Source organism: Dermacentor variabilis, chromosome 8 (genome assembly GCF_050947875.1).
Source record: "Dermacentor variabilis isolate Ectoservices chromosome 8, ASM5094787v1, whole genome shotgun sequence".
Taxonomy (NCBI): domain Eukaryota; kingdom Metazoa; phylum Arthropoda; class Arachnida; order Ixodida; family Ixodidae; genus Dermacentor; species Dermacentor variabilis.
Genome location: NC_134575.1, coordinates 19,227,769 through 19,247,692, shown reverse-complemented (window position 1 = coordinate 19,247,692; position 19,924 = coordinate 19,227,769). Strand labels below are relative to the sequence as shown.

The window sequence follows — 19,924 nt, the reverse complement described above, 5'->3', positions numbered from 1 at the left end:
TGTACAAGAGTGTAGCACATATTGTAACACAAACATGTTTGTGAAAAATGTGTGTACAATCAAAGTAGCTTTCAGGCTACGATCAACGAATAGTACACTGAAAAAAGTGTAAGAGGAGATGGTCTTTGAAACCTGTTGTATGCGACACATTGGTGCCATTGTTTCGCATTGGCTACCCCAACATTTGACAACACATGTTGGTGATTCTGTAGTAGCACAATGTGCTCAACTGAGATGTGTGGAAATTACACTTAGTAAGCCTGAACATTCATAGTCTGCAATTCCACGTGGATGGTGGAATATTATAATGACATTACATACAATAATTGAAGGGGTCGGTATAATTTGCACCAAGTGCAGCCTGACCTATATCTTCCCGCTATGGATCGTAGTCAAGCTAGTAAGTGACTTTTGATTGTGTTGCTGCGTCAGAGGCTGCCTGTATAGTAGCTCACGGTAAGACAGCAACACACCACGGGGATTGCAAAGATTACAGAAGGCAAGCACACGAGGACCGTATTCGCCGTATAAACTACATAGCGGATAGGAAGATACATAGCGTAATATCGAATAGCACACTCGATGGTACGAAAACTAACAAAAACATCGCTACCGCTAACGATTCAAACCCTAACAGACGTGTCTCGGTGCGCATTGTCGTCTGGTGAGCGCTGGCGTCGCGGCGGTCCCAGCGCTAGTGGCGCCGCCTTTTAACGGCCACCAAGACTCGTCTGCGCACTTTGTGACGGTGCCTCGACGCAGTCGTCTCCTCTGGCTCGACGTTGTCGACTGCCTTGCGCGGCGTGGATTTCGACACCGCGGTGGTGGTCTGCTTCGCGATCGTCGCGCCGCGCAACGCGGTGGCCACCGCGGTAAGCCTCGAGTAGGGCGTCTCGGAGTCGCAGGTGCCGGTGGCGTCGTCCAGCTCGACGTTGTAGACGGCGACGCAAGGGATGCCGGAACTCCGGACGAGCGCCGATACCTGCGACGGCGGTCTTTTCAGCGAGTACCGTACGAGCATAAGCGCGAGCAGGAAAGCACGCCAGGTGCGCGTAATAGACGTGAAAATGTGAGTGCATTTGCTCTGTATAACCGCTTTCCAAGTTATAGTTTATGTAGAGTTGCCCAAAGTGGACGCAATGTTGGCCAGTCGAGCGACAATTTTTCCTGTATTCGCGGGCTTTTCACACGCTCGAAAAAGAAAACAAAAAAAAGAGAAACAGTTTCTATGTAGCACGTGTCGAGCAACAGAAAGCTGTATTGGGAGTTTTTCATGTCGCTCTAAAATTCTCTCATTGACACACTTATTCTAATTATAATGTTTGGGAGGTTCATTAATGAGACTACCGATGTAATTAGGCGGAATGCAAAAAAGGATCTTGAGTACTACACAAGCGACGGCAAACAACAACATTACCTTGGTTCCGTCCAGCTACGAACGTGGCATTCGCACATTTTTTTAAAAGTTTGGCTCAAGTTACGTGGGACACCCACCAAATGCGTCGCGTACCTTGCGGGCGAGCGTGGTTTCGTTGTCGAAGCTGTCCATGATCTCGGCGACGGCCACGGCACGCCTGTGCACGAGCGCCGTGTTGGCCACGGCGCCCCGCTCGTACCGTATCTCGGTCCACTCGCGACAGTGCTGCGATGTATGCACAGGGACCGAAAGCAGCGACTGCAGCGCCATTCTTGCTCGATTAGACAACGCGTTTCTTATTAGGCTCATATGGTGCACGTCGCTGAATGCGAAGAATGGTCCCACACACGCGTGAAGACCACGATGTGCTTACGGGAGTACCGTGTGTGTCAACACATTGTTGAACAGTGTAGGCGAGCAATGGAAGCCGCAGATGGCAAACATTTCGACAGGGGGACAAGTCCTCGTCATGGAAGATATGTCCCTATGTGTTATCTTTTTCGAGCAACACCCATTAAACATCGAGGGAAGACCCTTGTAACGTTGGCTGCAGGCTGATATTTTCCTTGCTCGCGCACTATTGACATTATTTAAGTCTACACCTTCCCGTGACCAATTTCTTTTATTACAGAGTAGATGTGAATTGGGACGCCTGCGTGGTGATTGAGCTCATGTCCAAGCAACGTTAATTATTATATTAGGGCGTGGTTTCGATTTCGAAATTAAGCCTCTCATTTGCAAGAGTGGGTAGCTATTGTCACCATGCATATATGCCCCGATGTCCCCAGCGCCCATGCGTGCGAGCAATGAAGCTGCACCCATTCGTTCCCGCAGATAACTTCTGCTTGTGTTGTTCGCCCCGCTCCTTGCGCGCTCGGCACTCATGGTGCCGCCATGGCGACCAGAATGGGATTCGAGCCCACGGTCGAGAGCCTCTGGCAGGCGTTTACATGCACTGCGTGCGCTACACAAACGTTACGTCCGCTTACGCATACAGGACAGTCCACGCATGAGGCTCTCGCGGATATACGTTCAGTTAAGCTAGTAGTATGTTCTTGCTGCGCTGATACTGCCCCTTAATTATCTGGGTCTTCGCGACCGAAACGGTCAGCGTGTTCTCACCATGGAGTACGACTCGGGGAAGTAGTTGTGGCAGACCTGCCCGAAGCGCCTCGGCTGGTCGTACAGCAGGAAGCGCATCACGGCCAGGCTCATGGACACGCACGTCTGGTCACGTGGCACGCCCAGGCGTCGAATCACGGCCAGCGACGACATCTGCGAACGCAATGGTGTCCGCGCAACAATTTTATCGCGAGGCTCACGGCAACTTGTTCATATGCGACGGTATACTCGCGGATTCTTTGTTAAAAGAATCCATATATCTTTGCTTATCTGTGCATTGCCTCCCGGCCATATCTTATCTTCTTTTTCTGTTAATTGACACTTGCAAGTAATCATCATCATCATCAGCCTGATTACGCCCACTGCAGGGCAAAGGCCTCTCCCATACTTCTCCAGCTACCCCGGTCATGTGCTAATTGTGGCCATGTTGTCCCTGCAAACTTCTTAATCTCATCCGCCCACCTAACTTTCTGCCGCCCTCTGCTACGCTTCCCTTCCCTCGGAATCCATTCCGTAACTCTTAATGACCATCGGTTATCTTCCCTCCTCATTACGTGTCCTGCCCATGCCCCATTTCTTTTTCTCGATTTCAACTAAGATATCATTAACTCGCGTTTGTTCACTCACCCAATCTGCTCTTTTCTCATCCCTGCTTACAAGTAATAGTACTGATTAACTAAAAAAGATATACGGCAAGAATAGTGACCGCTGCACACTCACGATGGTTGCGTTGGAGATGGCGTACCGGTACTCGTCCAGGGCGTTCATCACGAAGGAACGGCACGGCCGTGGCCGCGCGTCGTGAGCCTCGAACACGGTGAAGCTGCACAGCCTGCGTTTCGAAGTGGAAAAGTGGACAGGAAAGTGGGCGGAAGAAATTACTGAGATTGTTTTACTTCGCATTCAGCGCAGATTGGACGATGAACACGATACTCGTCCGGACGGAGGACTACAACGTTACAGCTTGGTCGGATTGCTCAAAAGGAGAAAAGAGAAAGAAAGGCTGACATTGCGAAAAGGGAGTCATCCTGTTGTGCGCACGTTATAAGACTTGTGCTTCTGCCGAGCTCTACTCGCTCAATCTGACCATGCTCAGACAAGGTCATTTTAAGGCTGACAACACTACATGCCAGGTACTACCATGTACGTAACTCGGTAAACCATTAAATTAACCCATTTATTTCAGTCTCTACATGGGTTTTGCGATAGGGGCATATATACATTGACCACAAATGCAACATTTTTATCTTGGGGACAATTAGCAACGATTGGGCACTGTAGCAGCTCGTTCCATTTTCGCTTAATTCTCTAGTATATCGCTTCCAATTGTTCTGGCACATTTGAGTAAAGACAGACGATGACGTAAAGTGGGACGAAGGGAAAGTGTATAATCTCGCCTCGCGAATTTTCAAGCCCGTATACGCTGCTCACCTGACGATGGTGCGGATGGCGTTCTCGGTGTAGGCGTGGTCGTGCTCGTGGCTCTCCCGGTGGAAGAAGCCGAACACGATGAGGTAGTCCTCGCGAAAGAGCGCGCGCAGCCGCTGATGCATTGAGAAGAAGGAGATAAAACTCAGTTGGGACCACGGCAGTTGCCACCCATGCAGCTCGACAGATGCGTTTGTAAATTGCAAACATCTTACGAGAACCCGCACGTTAGGCCAACAGATGTTCTCATATATTCCTATATAGACATCTTATAGATGTCCTAAGATAGTCCCATACATGTCTTGTAGACGTCTTAAAGACAAGCACACATAGACGTACCAAAATTTGTAAGGGCTTTAAGAACTTTCTCTTAAAGCCTTTTAGAAGAGTAATATACGTCTTATAGACATACTTGAAAGCGCCATAAACGTCCTATAGATGCATAGACGTCCCACTTTCCTCAAAGTGTATACGTGAAGAGGGAGGCTTGCAACACCCTGGCTGTGCCTAAATGCTACACTGTTAGGCGGCCGGTGGCTGCGGCCGAATACAGTTTACTAGTGATTTGGATGGACCATGACGGCTGGGCAGTGGAGCTGCCCGTCTCACCGCTGTCCAGGTCGATGGCTACTTCGAGCTCTTCGCTCACTCTAGCCCAACATCCTCCTCATCTGTGTCGGTGGCACGGCTACACAAAGCTGAACAAGTCAAGACGTACGTCGCAATTAAGTTTTATAAGGCCATTTTGGAGCACGCACGCACGTACCTTGAGGAAGTTCACGTACGCGTCGACGGTGTGGCGTCCCACAACCAGGTTGGTAAGGGCGATGCCGTCCAGGCCGGCGCGACGGACCCACTCGTAGGCCAGGTTGGCCGACGCCGCCAGGCCCGACCGGTTGGACCAGAGGCGCACGTACGCGTTCTCCACGTCCAGCGGGCGCAGGCCGACGAGGAGCCGGAGGCCCGGAGCGGACTCGGCGCGCAGTGCCCGCACCTGCTCGGCCATCGCTGCCGTGGTCATGGGCAGCGGTTCGCGGTCGACGGGACCTACAGCGACGGTTCGTTCGGTGAGGCGGGGGAGTGAGGGGGAAGAAGTTGCGGTGTGCGAAGAGAAAGTGAAGGGCTTTGGCAGTTTAGCAGAATCGACAGTTGGAAGCGCTGCGGCTTAACGTTGGTATTTGCAACGTCGCAAACGAGGCGAAAGACGCGGGCGGGAAGTACACGGGACCAGCGCCGAAGCGTTCAAGTTTGATGCTGGTTTCATGCGTAACTGAAGAATAAGAAGCGAGCAGACGAAAAAACAAACAAGTAGGCACGGAGATGAGAAAGAACGCAGGAAAGCAATGAAACGATCAAGCAAACAGGAAAGCAATGCCGTGACTCAGTCAACAAACATGCACACACGGACGCGCCCGTCCGCGCATGCGCGAGCATGCCAGGCATTTGCACTGACGTGAAGCGCGTTCTAACGAATCGCACAAGCAAACGAAATCGTCCGAGTAAGTTCGCCGTATGTTTGAGATGCGATGTACGAGAGAGGGACAGGGATAGGGTGCGACTCGGAGCCGCCTATATACTTCTGTGCGAGTACGTTACGAGAACTCAGACCTGTCTACTTTGAAGCCCAACGTCGTGTGACCTTGACGGAAGCGGCACGGTGTACGAAAAGAAGTGAGTTTTGGCACACATAGACGTCAGCACCCATTGTTGTGAATCCCGTTAATAACTGGCCAAGTTCCTTTAAATCAACACAGCGCCGCGTGCTTTAGTTGCGGTGTGTAACAGAAGGAGAGAGGACTGCGAATATACTATGTTTGATGCAGCAAACGCGGCAGCGGCAGGGACCTATACCTCTCCTGGGCGGCCTGATGACCCTTTGCAGAAAGTCGAAGACCTGGTCGCCGAGTATCAAGTGCGAGCACTCGTGAAGCGGGGGCCCCGGACGCACGCCACCACCTTCCACCAGGCAGAGCAGGGAACGCGGTCCTGGGTGTTAAAAAAAAAAGAAAGAAAAACGGTACGTGCTTTGAAAAGAAGGGAAAGCCGGCCGAGTTGGTATTGGTGAATAGCTGATAAATGCTTTTAGTAACTGTTGTATTGTAGGCGTTAGGTAACTCTATATTTTTCGTGTAGCTTTATTTCGTGTTATTTGACCTAACCGTGGTCATTTGTCCTGTCTTTCGTTGCCTTGCTGGCGCATGTGCAGTTGAAGTGTGTATTGACTCGTTCCCTAAATAAATTTTTCAATTGATAGTCGGCGCTCGGGTTGTGTCTGCGCCGGATTTTCTTCGTCTTCGTTTTCAGCGCACTGTTGTCATTACTTGTGAGCTGCGCATGCGTGTCGTCTTACATGGAAAAGGGAATCGTGGAAAACCAGGGGACCATCGAGTGATCTACGTCATCAGGACTCAGATAATCAATATTGGTACAAAGGCGAGAAAACACGGGACATAAAACAAAATGCTTAGTTCTCACTTGCATTTTTTTCTTCTGCGCTTGGCCAAATAGGAATATGTAATTGACCTACCGACTCGACTCGATACTCTTTGGTAATTCTGTTACGTCAGCTAAGTGTCCAAGAATCATTTGAGCCAAGGAAAACGTAGCTAGAAGCTCAAGATGAGTGGGTCATCTTGTGCTTTTAGAATCCAGGAATAAAGTGATAAACATTGACTGAAGAGCATCCGGCTGAAGGACTTCTCCATTGACTCACGATAGCGCTGAAATCCTCGCATAGATAGCACCTCATGAAGTAGTTTGTACAAGAATGGCGCGACGGGACCTTCCGTCGAGCAGGATTGTCCACACGAGGATTGAAACCACAAGAGATGACTAATATCCAATGTAAGTCCAGTGCCTGCCCCAAACGTCTGCAAACACAGGCGTCTTGCATCATCCGAACCCTACCTACGTCTTCAGACTTCATAATTTCACCACTATACATCCAATCTTCTATGGTATTCGACTTGACTATACTGTTCCTATCTTCTCCTGCCTGGGCAGCAGGAAGGGCGCACATAGTCGCAACGAGAGACCACACTCATCGCAGTTCCCTACCTGGCCCGTGCACCTTGGTTGGTAGGGGCAGGGCGGCTAAGAGACCTCGGGGGTGGTTGCTGGCGGTGACGTCAGGGTTGACGTCCGTGCCGACTCCTCCCGACTCGATGCTCTTCACTTTGCCGCCGTTTTGTGTCTCTGTCGTCGCAGACGACGCTTTCGTGTCGCTGCTGGTAGTGAGAGGGCGCTCGCTGCCTACGGCTTTGGTGTTGGAGCCGGACGATTCAGCTCCTGAGGGAGAGAGAGAGAACATTGCAGTGAAACTTTTTCAGTGAGTCGTCTGGTCTTAGTGGATATACGCCATGGGTAATAACACCAGTATAACTTGAGGACACATCTTTCTTCTAGGGCAGAACAATGCTCAGTGCGGATAACAATTATTGTAAGATTGAGCTGCTAAATTTCATGCCAAATCGAGGCTGCTACGAGCGCTTCGTCTGTACAAGGTTAGATCAACAAGCATTGCTGGCGGAGAGCTCTTCAGCTGTCGTGCGTGTGATTTGTGCGGCACACTGATTTTGTTCTTGTGTGACTGAATTCTTGGCTGTATCACCAGATGTGGCCCAGCCGTTTTTATCAAAGTGTACTTGCGTCCCACAAACTCTGTGCACCTTTGTGATATTCGCGCATTCTAATAAGTCAACCCTGTTCATGAACATCTATATGTGTATTTAGCTTAAGTAAAAATGAGCAGGTGGCGCCACCTACAGGCGCTAGCCTCTCCTAAGAATTACGTTTTGAAATGCTCCTCAGTTTCGCCTCTATCAATATACCGACTGTTTCCACGAAAACTCTAAGTATTATTTAAATATATCTGTTTTGAAATAAAATGATGGTTCTTTCGCTGACTCGCCGTCGGTGGTTGCGTCCATGGGGTGACGGGTGATACTTGTCAATTATTCGCCAATGAACAAAATGTATCAACATTTAAGCTTTTCAGCATGCTGATCGTAATTGGGAAATTGAAGCGAGCTCTCGGTACAAGCCATACCAACTTTTGGCTCTAGAATAATGCGATTACCTGCGGGACTGGCCCGACGACTTTCAGCTTTCAGAGCGCGCGAGAACGGAAACTGGGAAGCTGCAGCGAGCGCAAAGCCACGTGTCCCTCGAGGTGACGTTCTGCTTACGTCATCCAGCAGCGGGAAGACAGTGCGCCGGGACAGCGAGGAGTACGGAGCCGAAGCACGCTGGCTGCCAGTGAGGCTGGAGACCCGGTCACGTGACAATGGAAGGTGCATAAAGGGACCCAGAGCGAGAGGGCGCACCACTGGCGCACTAATTACGCATGCATGCGTAGGCGCGTCCGCCCTCCGGTGCCTATGACGGCACTAACACGGTGGTTATGCCGCGCCGCGCCTCGCGCAAACAGATTGTGCAGAACCTCCCTGAACGTGAAGTGTTGAAGATGTGCGTAGCGTTATATGGCGGCCGGCGTGGTGCGGAATGTATATGTTTGGCAACGTAAATATGTGCATCTCTCTGCTCGTACTCCTCACATATATATAAATAAATAACGCACAGTACATCAGTATAACCCCCACAAACATCATTACCGCGGATAACACATTCCGCAACCCGCCGACCGCCATATAATGCTACGCCTGTCTTAGAATGTTCCCGTTCAGGGAGGTTCAGGTTAACTTTGTTCCTAAATTGTGCTCCACTACCTGGCTACCGGACTTACAGAACATCACGTAATATATATATATATATATATATATATATATATATATATATATATATATATATATATATATATATATAATGAAGCCGACAAACACTGACACCAAGGACAACATATAGGAACTTACTTGTGCTCAATAAATGAAATAAACGATTAACTAATGGAGATTAAAGTGGATGAAAAAACAACTTGCCGCAGGTGAAAACCGAACCCACAACCTTCGCATATGGCGTCCTTATTTCATTTATTGAGCACAAGTAATTTCCGCTATGTTGTCCTTGGTGTCAGTGTTTGTTGGCTTCTTATGATATATATGACTGATAAAAATCGGGCCCCTCGGTTAAGCCCCTTTCTTCTCGTTTATATATATATATATATATATATATATATATATATATATATATATATATATATATATATATATATATATATGTGTGTGTGTGTGTGTGTGTGTGTGACTTCTTTTTTCTGGTCTTGTGCGCTTTACTGGCTGAGGTTCTGTTATCGCAAAAAAAAGCAGAACGAAACGTGAGCTATATAGCGCCTTTCGTGGACATAGTTCACGAACCTTGACTGGCTGAAAATGGCGTCCGTGGTGGCGGCGTCATCACGTGACCGGCCGTGCCCGACGTCAGGGCGGTCGTTGCCGGCCGGTCTCGCCAGATGGGCGGAAGGGGCCCCGTCGCGGCGCCCTTCTTTCTCGCTTGTCTGGCCTCTGACGCTGGCGACGTCGGCGTCGGCGTGGTCCGGAACTTGGCGAATTCTGACGATCGAAGAAATGAACGAGGAAACGAAAACGGAGAAGGTGTGTAATTTAAATGTGGTGGGGCTCGCTCCATTTCGAAGCTCGTCAAGAGTCGGGATCGACGCGATTGACTCACCGTTAGAGTGTCGCATCAGTTCGTCCGCTGCAAAGGGTAAAAGGAGAAAAAGGACACGTGACTGTCGGTAAATGCGCACTTTTGCAGAACGTATAAGGTGGTGCTTGGAAAACATCAGATTAGGCAGGAAAGATTGTAGGTGGTGGATTATGGGACCATTTCTTCAACATTCACACCCAGTGTTAGTCAGGGTTGAGAAATTGCAACCACTAAAATAATATATTACCTAATTTCTCTGTGGGCAGCTGAAACAATATGGAGAAACTCCTGAACCCTATTGCGAAATATAGGCGAAAAATAGCAAATTGTTGGGCTTGCGCGAGCGTTCGATAAGAAAGTACCGATAAGAAAAATAAAGAAGCACACACACGTTAGATAAATAAACGGTGTGGCAACGACTTTGGATATCTATAACTACCTTAGCGGCGAAACAGAGTTGTATTGAGTTGCGCTCCATCGACTGTTTCTGCAAGCTGAGTGGAGCACAATGAGCATTTCGATAGCTTCAGGGAGCGTGTGGACAACAACAACAACAACAAAAGAAGGTCGACGAGGGTGACTTCACGTACCGTATCTGCGCATCTCGTAAGCGCTGGGCAAGTCCTCTTCGTCGTCTGCGAAAGACAAGCGGCCATCAGTTTGTGTGCTCGTAACAATTAATCCGCATTTCGAGATGTGAGAAGGTGTAAAGGCTGATCCGCAGTGGCTCGTCTGCTGCTACTCTAGGAGGCTTTACCACGGGGCCAACGTTAAGCCTAATCTGTATACCTTCGAACCTAAGAGTGTATGCACGTGCATGCGAAAATCATTGTACATTTTTTGTTTTTATTTTTTTATCACATATAAATTTTTTACCACAAATAGCATTCTTGAGTTAATGCTTGCATACCGACTGCATGAGCCCGTGACCAACAGCAATGCTAAGTAGATAAATCGTTGACTAAAGTAATAAACTCCGCTTCCACTATAGTCAAAAACAAGTGAAACGTAGAAAGGCTCCCACTGAGCCAACCGCTAAACCGATTTGTTGCAGTTGAGAGAAAAGGCTCAAAGCAAACTTTTGGTTTACGTTTCCACAATTTTTACAGAAATTGCTAAAAATCCGCCGAGTCTCAAGACAATCAAAGCACGAAGTTTACAAACCCATAACTGCGCACCAAAAACAGATATTGCAGTTCTACGTTCGAATTGACGTTTGACAGCACTAACTTGGACAAAAGACGGCAAAAAAAAAAAAGAACGACAAACGGAGACACTAACTAGCCCGATCGCATACCTTACTACAAAGTGCACTTGTTTGTAAATACAAAGCAGAAAAACTTGATTTATGAATTCGCAGGTTACGTAAAATTGTTACAATATTTAGGATGGTTTTGCAAAAGTCCCACTCAAATTATTAGCACATTTCACAGCGATCAACAGTAGGTTAAATTTGTCCCATTTAGATGTCTCAGCAGATGCAGTTTACAAAATTATGTCTGTTTCTTTGTTGCTGAGATAATAATAATAATAATAATAATAATAATAATAATAATAATAATAATAATAATAATAATAATAATAATAATAATAATAATAATAATAATATCCTTTATTTCATGAAGATATTACACATTGAAAAACCGGTCAGCCCAAGCCATGAAGGTGTGTCGGGCTGTACCCGGCAGTCAGCGACAAGTACTAAAAAAATAAAGCAAGGCTAGCAAGCTATAAACTGAAGCAAGCTACAAAACAAAAGCAAACTACAACGCAAAAGGAGGCTACAAAACAAAAGCAATGTACCAAAAACAAATGTGAGCTACGAGCAAAAGCAAGCTACAAAAGATATAAAGTGAAGCAGACAAGGATTCTCAATCTAGACCAAAAGTTAGGGAATTGTAAGCTTGATGCCTCATAAAAAAATTGCGCCATTCAACTATTTTTGTATCAAAGTTAATGGTGGTGATAGAGAAATATTTTCTTACAGTCAACAGACTTATAGCTTTTTATAAAAGTGCAGTGAGCCTCATCTAATTTAGTGCAGCGACTGCCCAGCGAAACGATTTCTCCGTTCCCATGTATTTAGACAGAAGCTCTTCGAGTAAAGCATCCTTTTAAGCCGTAAAAGCACTCTGACCTCGCATCAGTCAAAATGAAGTAGTCTATAAATAACTACTCGGAATCTGTAGACCAGCCTGTCCGTAAAAGGGTATGAATGCGAGATAGTCGGCACGAATCCATCGGTGAAAAAAAAAAAAAAAAACCAGCGAGAAATAAGCCCAGGCAAAAGTCCTGTATTCCTCCCTTGTCCGTGTTTATTTCCTGCCGTTTTTTCTCCGGTGCAGTCTGTCCGTATCCCGAGGCACGTGCTCTTTCTCGTGCGGTCTTTGCACCTGGACACAGCCGCAGCAAGTGGCAAGCATCCGCCGGAGGCGTGGGTCAGTTCGATTCATTACTTTGCGCATTGGCCAGAGTCACGAATCGCTTCAAAGGAGCGTGTTTACCAACGCTCAGTGTTACGAATTCGAGTGCAACTGTGACGTCGAAGAAGCGCCACATTAAGAATGCAAACCATCAAGTCGAGAGTTGTTTTTTAAATTAAACAACGGTTTTTCACAAGAACTCCCGCTGTCGTGTTACGAAAGACAGGTGTCGAAACAAGGATACAAGCAGGAACGAACAGCACAACACAAACCCCGACTGTCAACGTGAAGTTATGTGTACTTGACCTAACCTAGCCTAATCTAACCTATCGTAATCGCGAGCTAATAAACCTAATCTAACCGAATATAAACCTAACGTAACTATGGCAAACGGGAACAAGAGCAGCATGGCCTGCACTAAGAAGCACAAAACGCTCTTTTTCGCGTGCAGGAAAGGCGTCGTGTGCGAGATAACGCTGTGCGTTGTCCTGTCAGTTCCCCTTGGGTCAGTGTTTGCCCACCTGCCGTTCAGTAACACGAAGCCTTACAAACTTGCTCAACTTTGATTTCTTTCTTGAGACCACTGTCGTAATGCGTAAACAATGTTTGGGATCGTCGCCCCTTGTTATATCAGTGAGAAGGTAGCCAAAAACCCGGGACACCACGCCGGGGAGGCACGTGTTCTTGCCAGGGAAGAAGGGCTATCTCGACGCCTTCATCTTGAGTCGCTCCATCCGGACCAGACTACGCCACACACTCTGAACAGGAGCGATGGCAATCTGCCGTCAGTGTGTATGCGCGCGGTGCCTTCGTCACGTGTTCAAGACTATTTAAACGAGCTGCTCGAACACCTGTGTTTATTTTACCTGCAAAGAAGGCTCCCGTGTGGGAGCCGAAACGTCGTCATTTTAATTTTACTTTGGTCGGCGTAGTGCCGCGGGTTTTTGTCTACCTTTGCACCATGTTCCATCCCGACCAGACGGGCTTCCGTCAAACATTGAACTTCGTTATATCAGTGGTCATCATCATAGCGTTATCGGCGGCAAAAAATTACTTCGTGCTCAAAAAAAAGAGAGGACTCACTGTAAGCCACATTCATGCCGTCTTCGTCGTAATCGTCCAGCGACGCTGTCATAAGAAGAAAGTGAGATCAATTGACGATTTGCCTTCTTTTCAAATCGCGCGTTCAGTTTGGGCGTGATTTCAAACACAAAAGATCCACTGCCCATGGATGATATAAAAGAAGTGTTCCCAGTAGGCACGTAGCGGTATTCATACACTTTGTTTGAATCATACCAATAAAGATTCTCTTGACAGACGTATCGGGAAATTTGTGCACTCTCCTTGGATCATATCCAGAAAAGAGTCTTTGCAGACGCGTCGTGAAACTCATGCACCGTGTTTGAATGATACCAAGAAAATGTTCTCACAGTAGACACGGGTGGAATTTGTGCCATTTTTTTTTGCTATTTATGTATACGTCCCGTATAGAACGCTAACAAGCGTCGTGAACAAGTTAACCGAAAATTTCAGACGGAACGGCGAGTGATCTAGCTCGCGGATAAGCGCGTTTACTGTGGATTATCTTATCGGGGCATCAGCGCCGTGATGGTGACCGCTGTGTGCTCACCTCTGGTTGTAGCACTGCTCCTGCGACGCGATGACCACTGCTCTCTCTTAGGAGACGCGCGACCTGCATTTGTTTGAGATAATTAGCGTGCGTGACGTTTCCAAAGTCAACAAACCTGCATGACGCGCTCATATCACTCTGGCTTCAAGGACAGATCACACATGTATACAAGTGGACGAAGCGTCGCTTTGTATTTATCCCGTGACTCGGGCGTTCTCAGTGTGTTGCTTTCGTTTTGACGACGTTTCTCAACGTTAAAGATGCGGGAAAATGTAGCTCACCCTAGTGGAAGAATAACTTTCAAATGTCCGAGAAAAGAAGACAGTTTGAAGCTTAAAGAGACGCTAGAGAGAAACGCTAGATCAGTGAGGCTGATAAAGTATTCTTTGGAGACTCTGGCTTTGTTAATTTCGCGGCAACAGAGTGATTACTGAGAAACTGTAGGTCAAAGTTCCATTTTTAAAAATATTCGCACTCAAATGCAAGGGTCCGTACGTCCAACGCGACGTCACGGATTTCAAAATATTTGATCGTATTTTTAAGTTGTGGCTCACTAAAGTTCTTGAAGCTTGCTCAGTTTTGTCTTTGGCTCCTTTAGCATGCCGGGTAGTCCATCTTTACTGTTAAGCAACTGACTAGACCCAAGGAGATGTCGACAATATATTACGTCACGGTGAGCGTGTGGAAGAACTTCAAGGAGGCGTCGACAGCCGCCTCTTGTTTTTTCGTCCTTTTCTAGTTTATCAATCCTTTGCTCACAGCAACAGCGTGTTCTTTTTTTGAAGGAGGGTAATTTACTCATGCAGCTCAGATTACTTTTCTCTTTAAAGAGGGCGCTAATGATCAAAACTTTGTTTAGCCTCGTCAAATATCTGCGTTAAAAGCCGCGATTTGCTTTTTGATTTGGTGGAAGAAAGATTACTTGTAAGCGGCGAAAATGGACGGCAGCGCTTCCGTTTTCAAATTTCGCGACCGAATCGCAGGGCCGGCGCGTTAGTGTGACGTCACGGATTTGAAAGTATTTTAGGACCTTTGGGCAGTTTCTTTTCGGAATAAGTTCTCAAAACTCACTAAGCGTAGCCTTTGGTTTTATTAAAAGGCCACATATATATAATGCCTCTTTATCGTCAAAATTTTTAACTAGACTCGAGTAGACGCTTTTGACATGTCATGACGTCACGAGTAATTCATGTGGCGTCACTTAAAACCCGTTTTTAATTATGTTTCTCCATATTTCCTGGTTTACCAATACTGTGCCCGCGATAAGGCTGAAGCTCCTGGCATTCCAGAAGTAAAGTTTAGCGATCCAGCTTAACTTGGCTTCCCCTCTTAAGTGCCCATTCCCTCCCCCCCCCCCCCCCCATACCTTAATGCATTCTTATTGAGCTCCAACCGCCTCAGTGCTGCTTCTGTTATGTGGACAGAACTTTGTTTTGCACTCGCATGTGCGGTGCGGGCATAGCACTATTGCGGCCTTTATACGAGCCGCATGACCTAGCCATAGCATTCTGCGCAGTCGCGGACTTGACGCTGCTGAACAACCCTAGGAAAATCTGAACTCTTTTATCATAACATTAAATGACTCAAGAAACACCCGATAAAAAATTTTCACCACGTCTCGACTGACCTGCCTGTAAAGCGTGCTCCGTTGCATAAAGAACCTTTATGTGGCGAAAACGTTTTTACAAGCGACCACTTCTGGTTATTTTAGAAGCAGGCGCTTTTAAAATAGACAGCTCTAAATATAACACAGTCTAGCGCACGCCTATTAACAATTTGTGATTAACCAGCGCTCGAGTGCTCCCCCACGACGATTGAGCATTGTGGTTAGTCGGCTATCGTGACTGATCATCATCGCTACTGAGTACATCATCGCTTCTATACATTGTCACGAAGTTTGGGAATCGTGGTAATCGGCCGAGGCACGGCTTGTTGCTAACCCGGTGGGCTGTTTACATTTGCCAAATGCGGGTTGTGAATGAGAAGGGTTGTGGCAGCGTATTTCTGACAAAGTGACACATCACGCCGATGTCGAAGACGCGTACTTGCAAACCACATCCTGTACAAGCACTGCTTTTCCATATAAACGACAACGACAGTGACCTGTTAACCCATATCACTGTAGGAACGGACATCAAAGAAGCCATACATAATGTGTTACTAAGTATAAATAGTGTATATGAATAAAATGGTTATAAAGATCAGAGCACGCGTGGTGACGTGAAAAACAAACAAACAAAATATGTCGCGCAATCTCAATCCATTTTCATAGTTGTTTATGTAGAATACGTTTCCAATGCACAACGCAGGCAGGCAGCCAGCTGACATTCGGCACCGCTGACGTGTACGGGCGTTCAGCGATCTTTTTCACATGGTAACGCGTCACGGGATTGAATCGGTTCTTCCTGCAAAGATGGCACCCTGTAGCACCATTTCTGCGTCACTTGTCGCGGCGCACGATCTTGAAGGGCGACGAGGTCACTCTTTCGGTCTGTGCTCAAGCAGTGCTTGTACGGGATACACTTTGTCAATACGTCGCGAGGTGACGCGCGGGTTTTTTCTAGCTTGCCTTCTCTTAATCGTCGTAAATTTTTGTGGCGGTGCTACTTGCGTTCGTGGTGGCGCCGCTACATTGATTGCGTTTAGACAGAGCCAAAGCAATGGAAAAAAAAAATAAAGGCAGCCGAAGAAACTTTAGAACACGAGGGAGATCGTTGACAGATATTTGGTAACGTGGTCACCAGGGTCTGTACGGATAGAAAAAACGGGCGCGCTGACCGTACAGTAGGTATCAAAAGGTTATGGACCATCGCATCTGAGAAAACGTCGAATGTCCGAGCAGTTTGCTGCGGTAGCGAGTAAAGCGGTACAACGCTGCATGTTGTTTGGATACACCAGTACAGGCTGAAAAAAAAAACATAATGCCAGGCTGCCAAAAATGTTATACTTTTTATCACATCCCACAGTCCGTGAACTGTTGACGTCAACTGTACACTCTGTATGCAAACCTGGCTTTGGCGATGGCATCCGGGCTGGCACAGCCGTGATTCGAGCTGCGGCGCCGGGCTCGATATTCATGTCAGAATCTGCGGATACGAATACGGCTTGTAAGACGCTAAAGAAGTGAAGTTCCTTAAAATTTATTTTGGGAGTGGCTGTGCGAGCGAAAAATAAGCATGCTGATGTGTTGATTCTGATTTTCAGTTATAGTAGCATTTTTTTGTTTAAATTAATGAGAAATAACTTCAAATTCAATTCGATTCAATACAGTTCCAAAAGAGCCGAAATGGCGAGTGACCACTCGTTCCCGTTCTGCGAACGTCTTTCGTTGGGAACGTTCGTGCTGTTTATTTGTACTGTTATGGAGCAATATAAGGCATCGGGCACCGCGAGGGAGTATTTTGGATATTGTCGATCAGAGAACAGTTGATTGGTAATTGGTAAGCAGGTAATTACCTGCTCTGTCAAGGCCTGCCACCCCGTCGATTGCCGCGCTCACTTGGTCCATGCGCAGCAGAAAAGAGACAGAGAAAGAAAAGAAATTGGCAACAAGAAATAAGAGCATGTCATTTGAGCAATACTTTTTGCTGAGGTGCTAGTGGCATTTAAGCAAAAGTGGAGCGCCGAGGAGGCAAACCTTCCTCGGAACCCCGTGTAACACTGCTACCAAATTCAAAGAGCCGTCATTTTCACATCTTTGTTTCAGTGAAGGTTAATAATTAAAGAGGTTTTACCTCCGAAAAATTGCACAGTTGGCTGTGAAGGACACACTTTCCGATGGCCTCGAGTTAACTATTTTAACTATTATCACTGTTCTTTCTTTTCTTAAATCTGCGGGGATGCCTTGGTAGCCATCGTGTTCGGCTGATGAGCTTGACGTCGAAAGCTCGATTAGCTGCCACGGTGGCCACACTGAAATGTAATGTAAGCCGAGTGAAAAAGGTCCAATCAATCAATTGATCGCTCAATCAATCAATCAATCAATCAATCAATCAATCAATCAATCAATCAATCAATCAATCAATCAATCAATCAATCAATCAATCAATCAATATAACTTTTCAAGGCTACTTTATTACTATTGTTATTATATCTGTGGCACGTACTAATTTATCATTACGAATATAATTATCCTCAACTAGCGTGCATGTTGCTAGTGATATGTATGCGCCTCAGTACTATTCCTATGTAACTGTTGTTTCTCAGTGAGGGATGGCGTTGGGAAATTCGGGTGCTTCATTATTGCAGACCAGTGCGTAACACAAGGGCTGCGAAAGGATCGGCGTCCAACATCAGAAGAGATAGAATGTCCGGATGGAAATGCAGCGAGCGTATTCAGTGGCCTTTGTCCTTTCGCTGTTCCTTGCGTCGTTGCGCGTTTGTCTGCGAGAATGTTATTCCGAACAATCCTGCAAGCCCAACACTTGCACCAGAGGCCCTATCTCACCGTGCGGTCCGCCTGCGAGTACGAAGGTTGCCGTGGCAACGCCTCCGACGGCGCACAGCAGACCTAGGAAGCTGCCCAGGTAGACCAGAGGACGGCCCATGTTGCAGTCCGGCAAAGGCAGCTGGCTGAACACCGAGATACGACACCCCTGTACACAACTTAGCTTAGCCTAGCTTCAACTAAAATAACCTAACGTAACCTTAACTTACCTCCACTTTAATTCAACAACGTGCCATAACCTTACCAGCATTACATAACGCATCCTAACGTTAAATCATCTAACCTAACAACCTTACGTAACATAACCATATATAATTTTGCGTAACGCAAGCTTACCTTAACTAACCTTACCTCATTAACGTAATTTACCCTGAGCCTTACAAACATTAAATAACTCAAACTGGCGTTACCTAACGTAGCTTACCTAATATTGCATAACATAACCTCACCTCATATAACCTTATCTTATCTGAAGTAGCCTAAGGTCAGATAACCTTCTCTAAAGGAAGCTAACTTAACCTAATCAATAAAAAAAACTCAAACGATGACTGAGAAGAACGTCCCAGAAACGAAATACGACGAGACGAGCCGGCGACAGTGTTTCGTCCCTTAATTCGGCTAGAAACGAATATTTAAAAAAAATATATATATACTCGAGGGTCATGGTATACGAATACGAATACCTTCGAACTCGCATTCGCAAATTCGAATATTCGCACGCTCTTGCGTAGCGCACTCACACGTATCCGGCTTCGCTGCCGTAGGAGAAGTCGGACAAGGGCGGCGAGTGCGACATCCTGCACGTGTCGGGTTCCGGCTCGGAGCAGGACATGCTGGACCAGTGTATGCCCTCCAACGACACTGGGCTGGCCGGCTCCGGGATCGACTTGCGCGCTGCCGATGCACACGCAAAACTTGGCTCGGTGTGGGGCAGCGTGGGCGTACTCAGAGGCACGTGTTTACCACGCTCGATAAGTATGCTAGGAAAAGCACAACGAGAGATGGAACGACAGAATGATAGGGGCTACGATGGGTCACGCGATAACGGCTACGTGGATTCGAGAATGAACGGGTACAGCTCGTATCGTGGTTCAAGTCAACAGAAGGAAGTGGAGTTTGTGAGAAATTCTGGGACCTAGCGAAATAGTTCGGGTCTTACAGAAGAGGGGATGACCTTCGCATAGGTGCATTTGCTCGTTGCAGCCGCCAGAGATTACGGAAATGCCAATGTAGAATTGTTGACCGATAAGACCGGTAGTTTAAAAATAAAAGCGTGCGCGTTCGACCTCACCAGCAGGTTGAGGACCCGGCGTGAGCGTCTTCATAGGTTTGCTGGATGCTTTCACTGTGGGCGTTCTATTGCTCTTCATTCGTGCAGGTGTATGAAAAATGCGGTAGAAAAAGAAAAAGGATAAGCAGGATGAGTTCGCCTAATACGGTAATAACGTGTTTCTTAAGCGACAACCAGTTAATGGAGACTGAGTCTGAAGAAAAAGGAGGGGGTAGATCTCGCATCACTGACGCCATAGTTAAGTAGCCGTCATGGGATTTTATTGTTGGCGTCTGTGCCAATTTATAGAAGAGCGCCACTCGATTACAGTGCTGAAGCTTCGCAGCTGTTTCTCCAGCTTTGGGGATGTATTCTCGGACGGTCACTCGGACGGATGGGCGGATTACCGGATGGTCGGGGGCGTAAACGTGAGCGGCCAGATTGGTGGCGCCAACTGGTGGTGCAAAGCTCAACCACCTAAACACAGGGCCAATTACTATATTCTTCTTAGCTGGGGTGTAAGTTCTCGACAGCGGCGTAATTGTGAACACAATTACGCCACTGCCGAAAATTTGCACCAGCA

The 19,924-nt window shown here is 47.0% G+C and overlaps 2 protein-coding genes across 2 annotated transcripts; both read right to left on the bottom strand.

Moving 5' to 3' along the window:
- Nucleotides 1-557: 557 nt before the first annotated feature.
- LOC142590921 (uncharacterized) lies at nucleotides 558-5,951 on the bottom strand. Its single transcript, XM_075703317.1, has 5 exons — nucleotides 5,819-5,951; nucleotides 4,734-5,014; nucleotides 2,540-2,692; nucleotides 1,511-1,642; nucleotides 558-982 (listed from the first exon to the last, which is right to left on the bottom strand). The coding sequence occupies exons 2-5, from the start codon at nucleotides 4,986-4,988 to the stop codon at nucleotides 695-697; spliced, it is 828 nt and encodes a 275-aa protein (XP_075559432.1). The 5' UTR covers nucleotides 4,989-5,014; nucleotides 5,819-5,951; the 3' UTR covers nucleotides 558-694.
- Nucleotides 5,101-18,929, bottom strand: LOC142591310 (uncharacterized). The gene is made up of 7 exons (XM_075703636.1): nucleotides 18,812-18,929; nucleotides 18,072-18,196; nucleotides 9,593-9,619; nucleotides 9,280-9,474; nucleotides 7,025-7,255; nucleotides 5,819-5,953; nucleotides 5,101-5,237 (listed from the first exon to the last, which is right to left on the bottom strand). Exons 1-7 carry the CDS (start codon nucleotides 18,901-18,903, stop codon nucleotides 5,101-5,103), a joined length of 942 nt encoding a protein of 313 aa, XP_075559751.1. The 5' UTR covers nucleotides 18,904-18,929.
- Between the last annotated feature and the right edge of the window lie 995 nt (nucleotides 18,930-19,924).

Bases quoted from the DNA above. Each gene is read 5' to 3' on its own strand.
- LOC142590921 (XM_075703317.1), bottom strand. From the start codon at position 4,988: ATGACCACGGCAGCGATGGCCGAGCAGGTGCGGGCACTGCGCGCCGAG. The intron at 2,693-4,733 runs GTACGTGCGTGC...TTGCGTTCGCAG, and splicing joins CGTACGTGAACTTCCTCAAG to ATGTCGTCGCTGGCCGTGAT. The intron at 1,643-2,539 runs GTGAGAACACGC...CATACATCGCAG, and splicing joins TCCCCGAGTCGTACTCCATG to CACTGTCGCGAGTGGACCGA.
- LOC142591310 (XM_075703636.1), bottom strand. From the start codon at position 18,903: ATGTCCTGCTCCGAGCCGGAACCCGACACGTGCAGGATGTCGCACTCG. The intron at 5,954-7,024 runs GTAGGGAACTGC...TTTAACACCCAG, and splicing joins AACCAAGGTGCACGGGCCAG to GACCGCGTTCCCTGCTCTGC. The intron at 5,238-5,818 runs GTATAGGTCCCT...CTTATTCTTCAG, and splicing joins CATCAGGCCGCCCAGGAGAG to TTACGCATGAAACCAGCATC.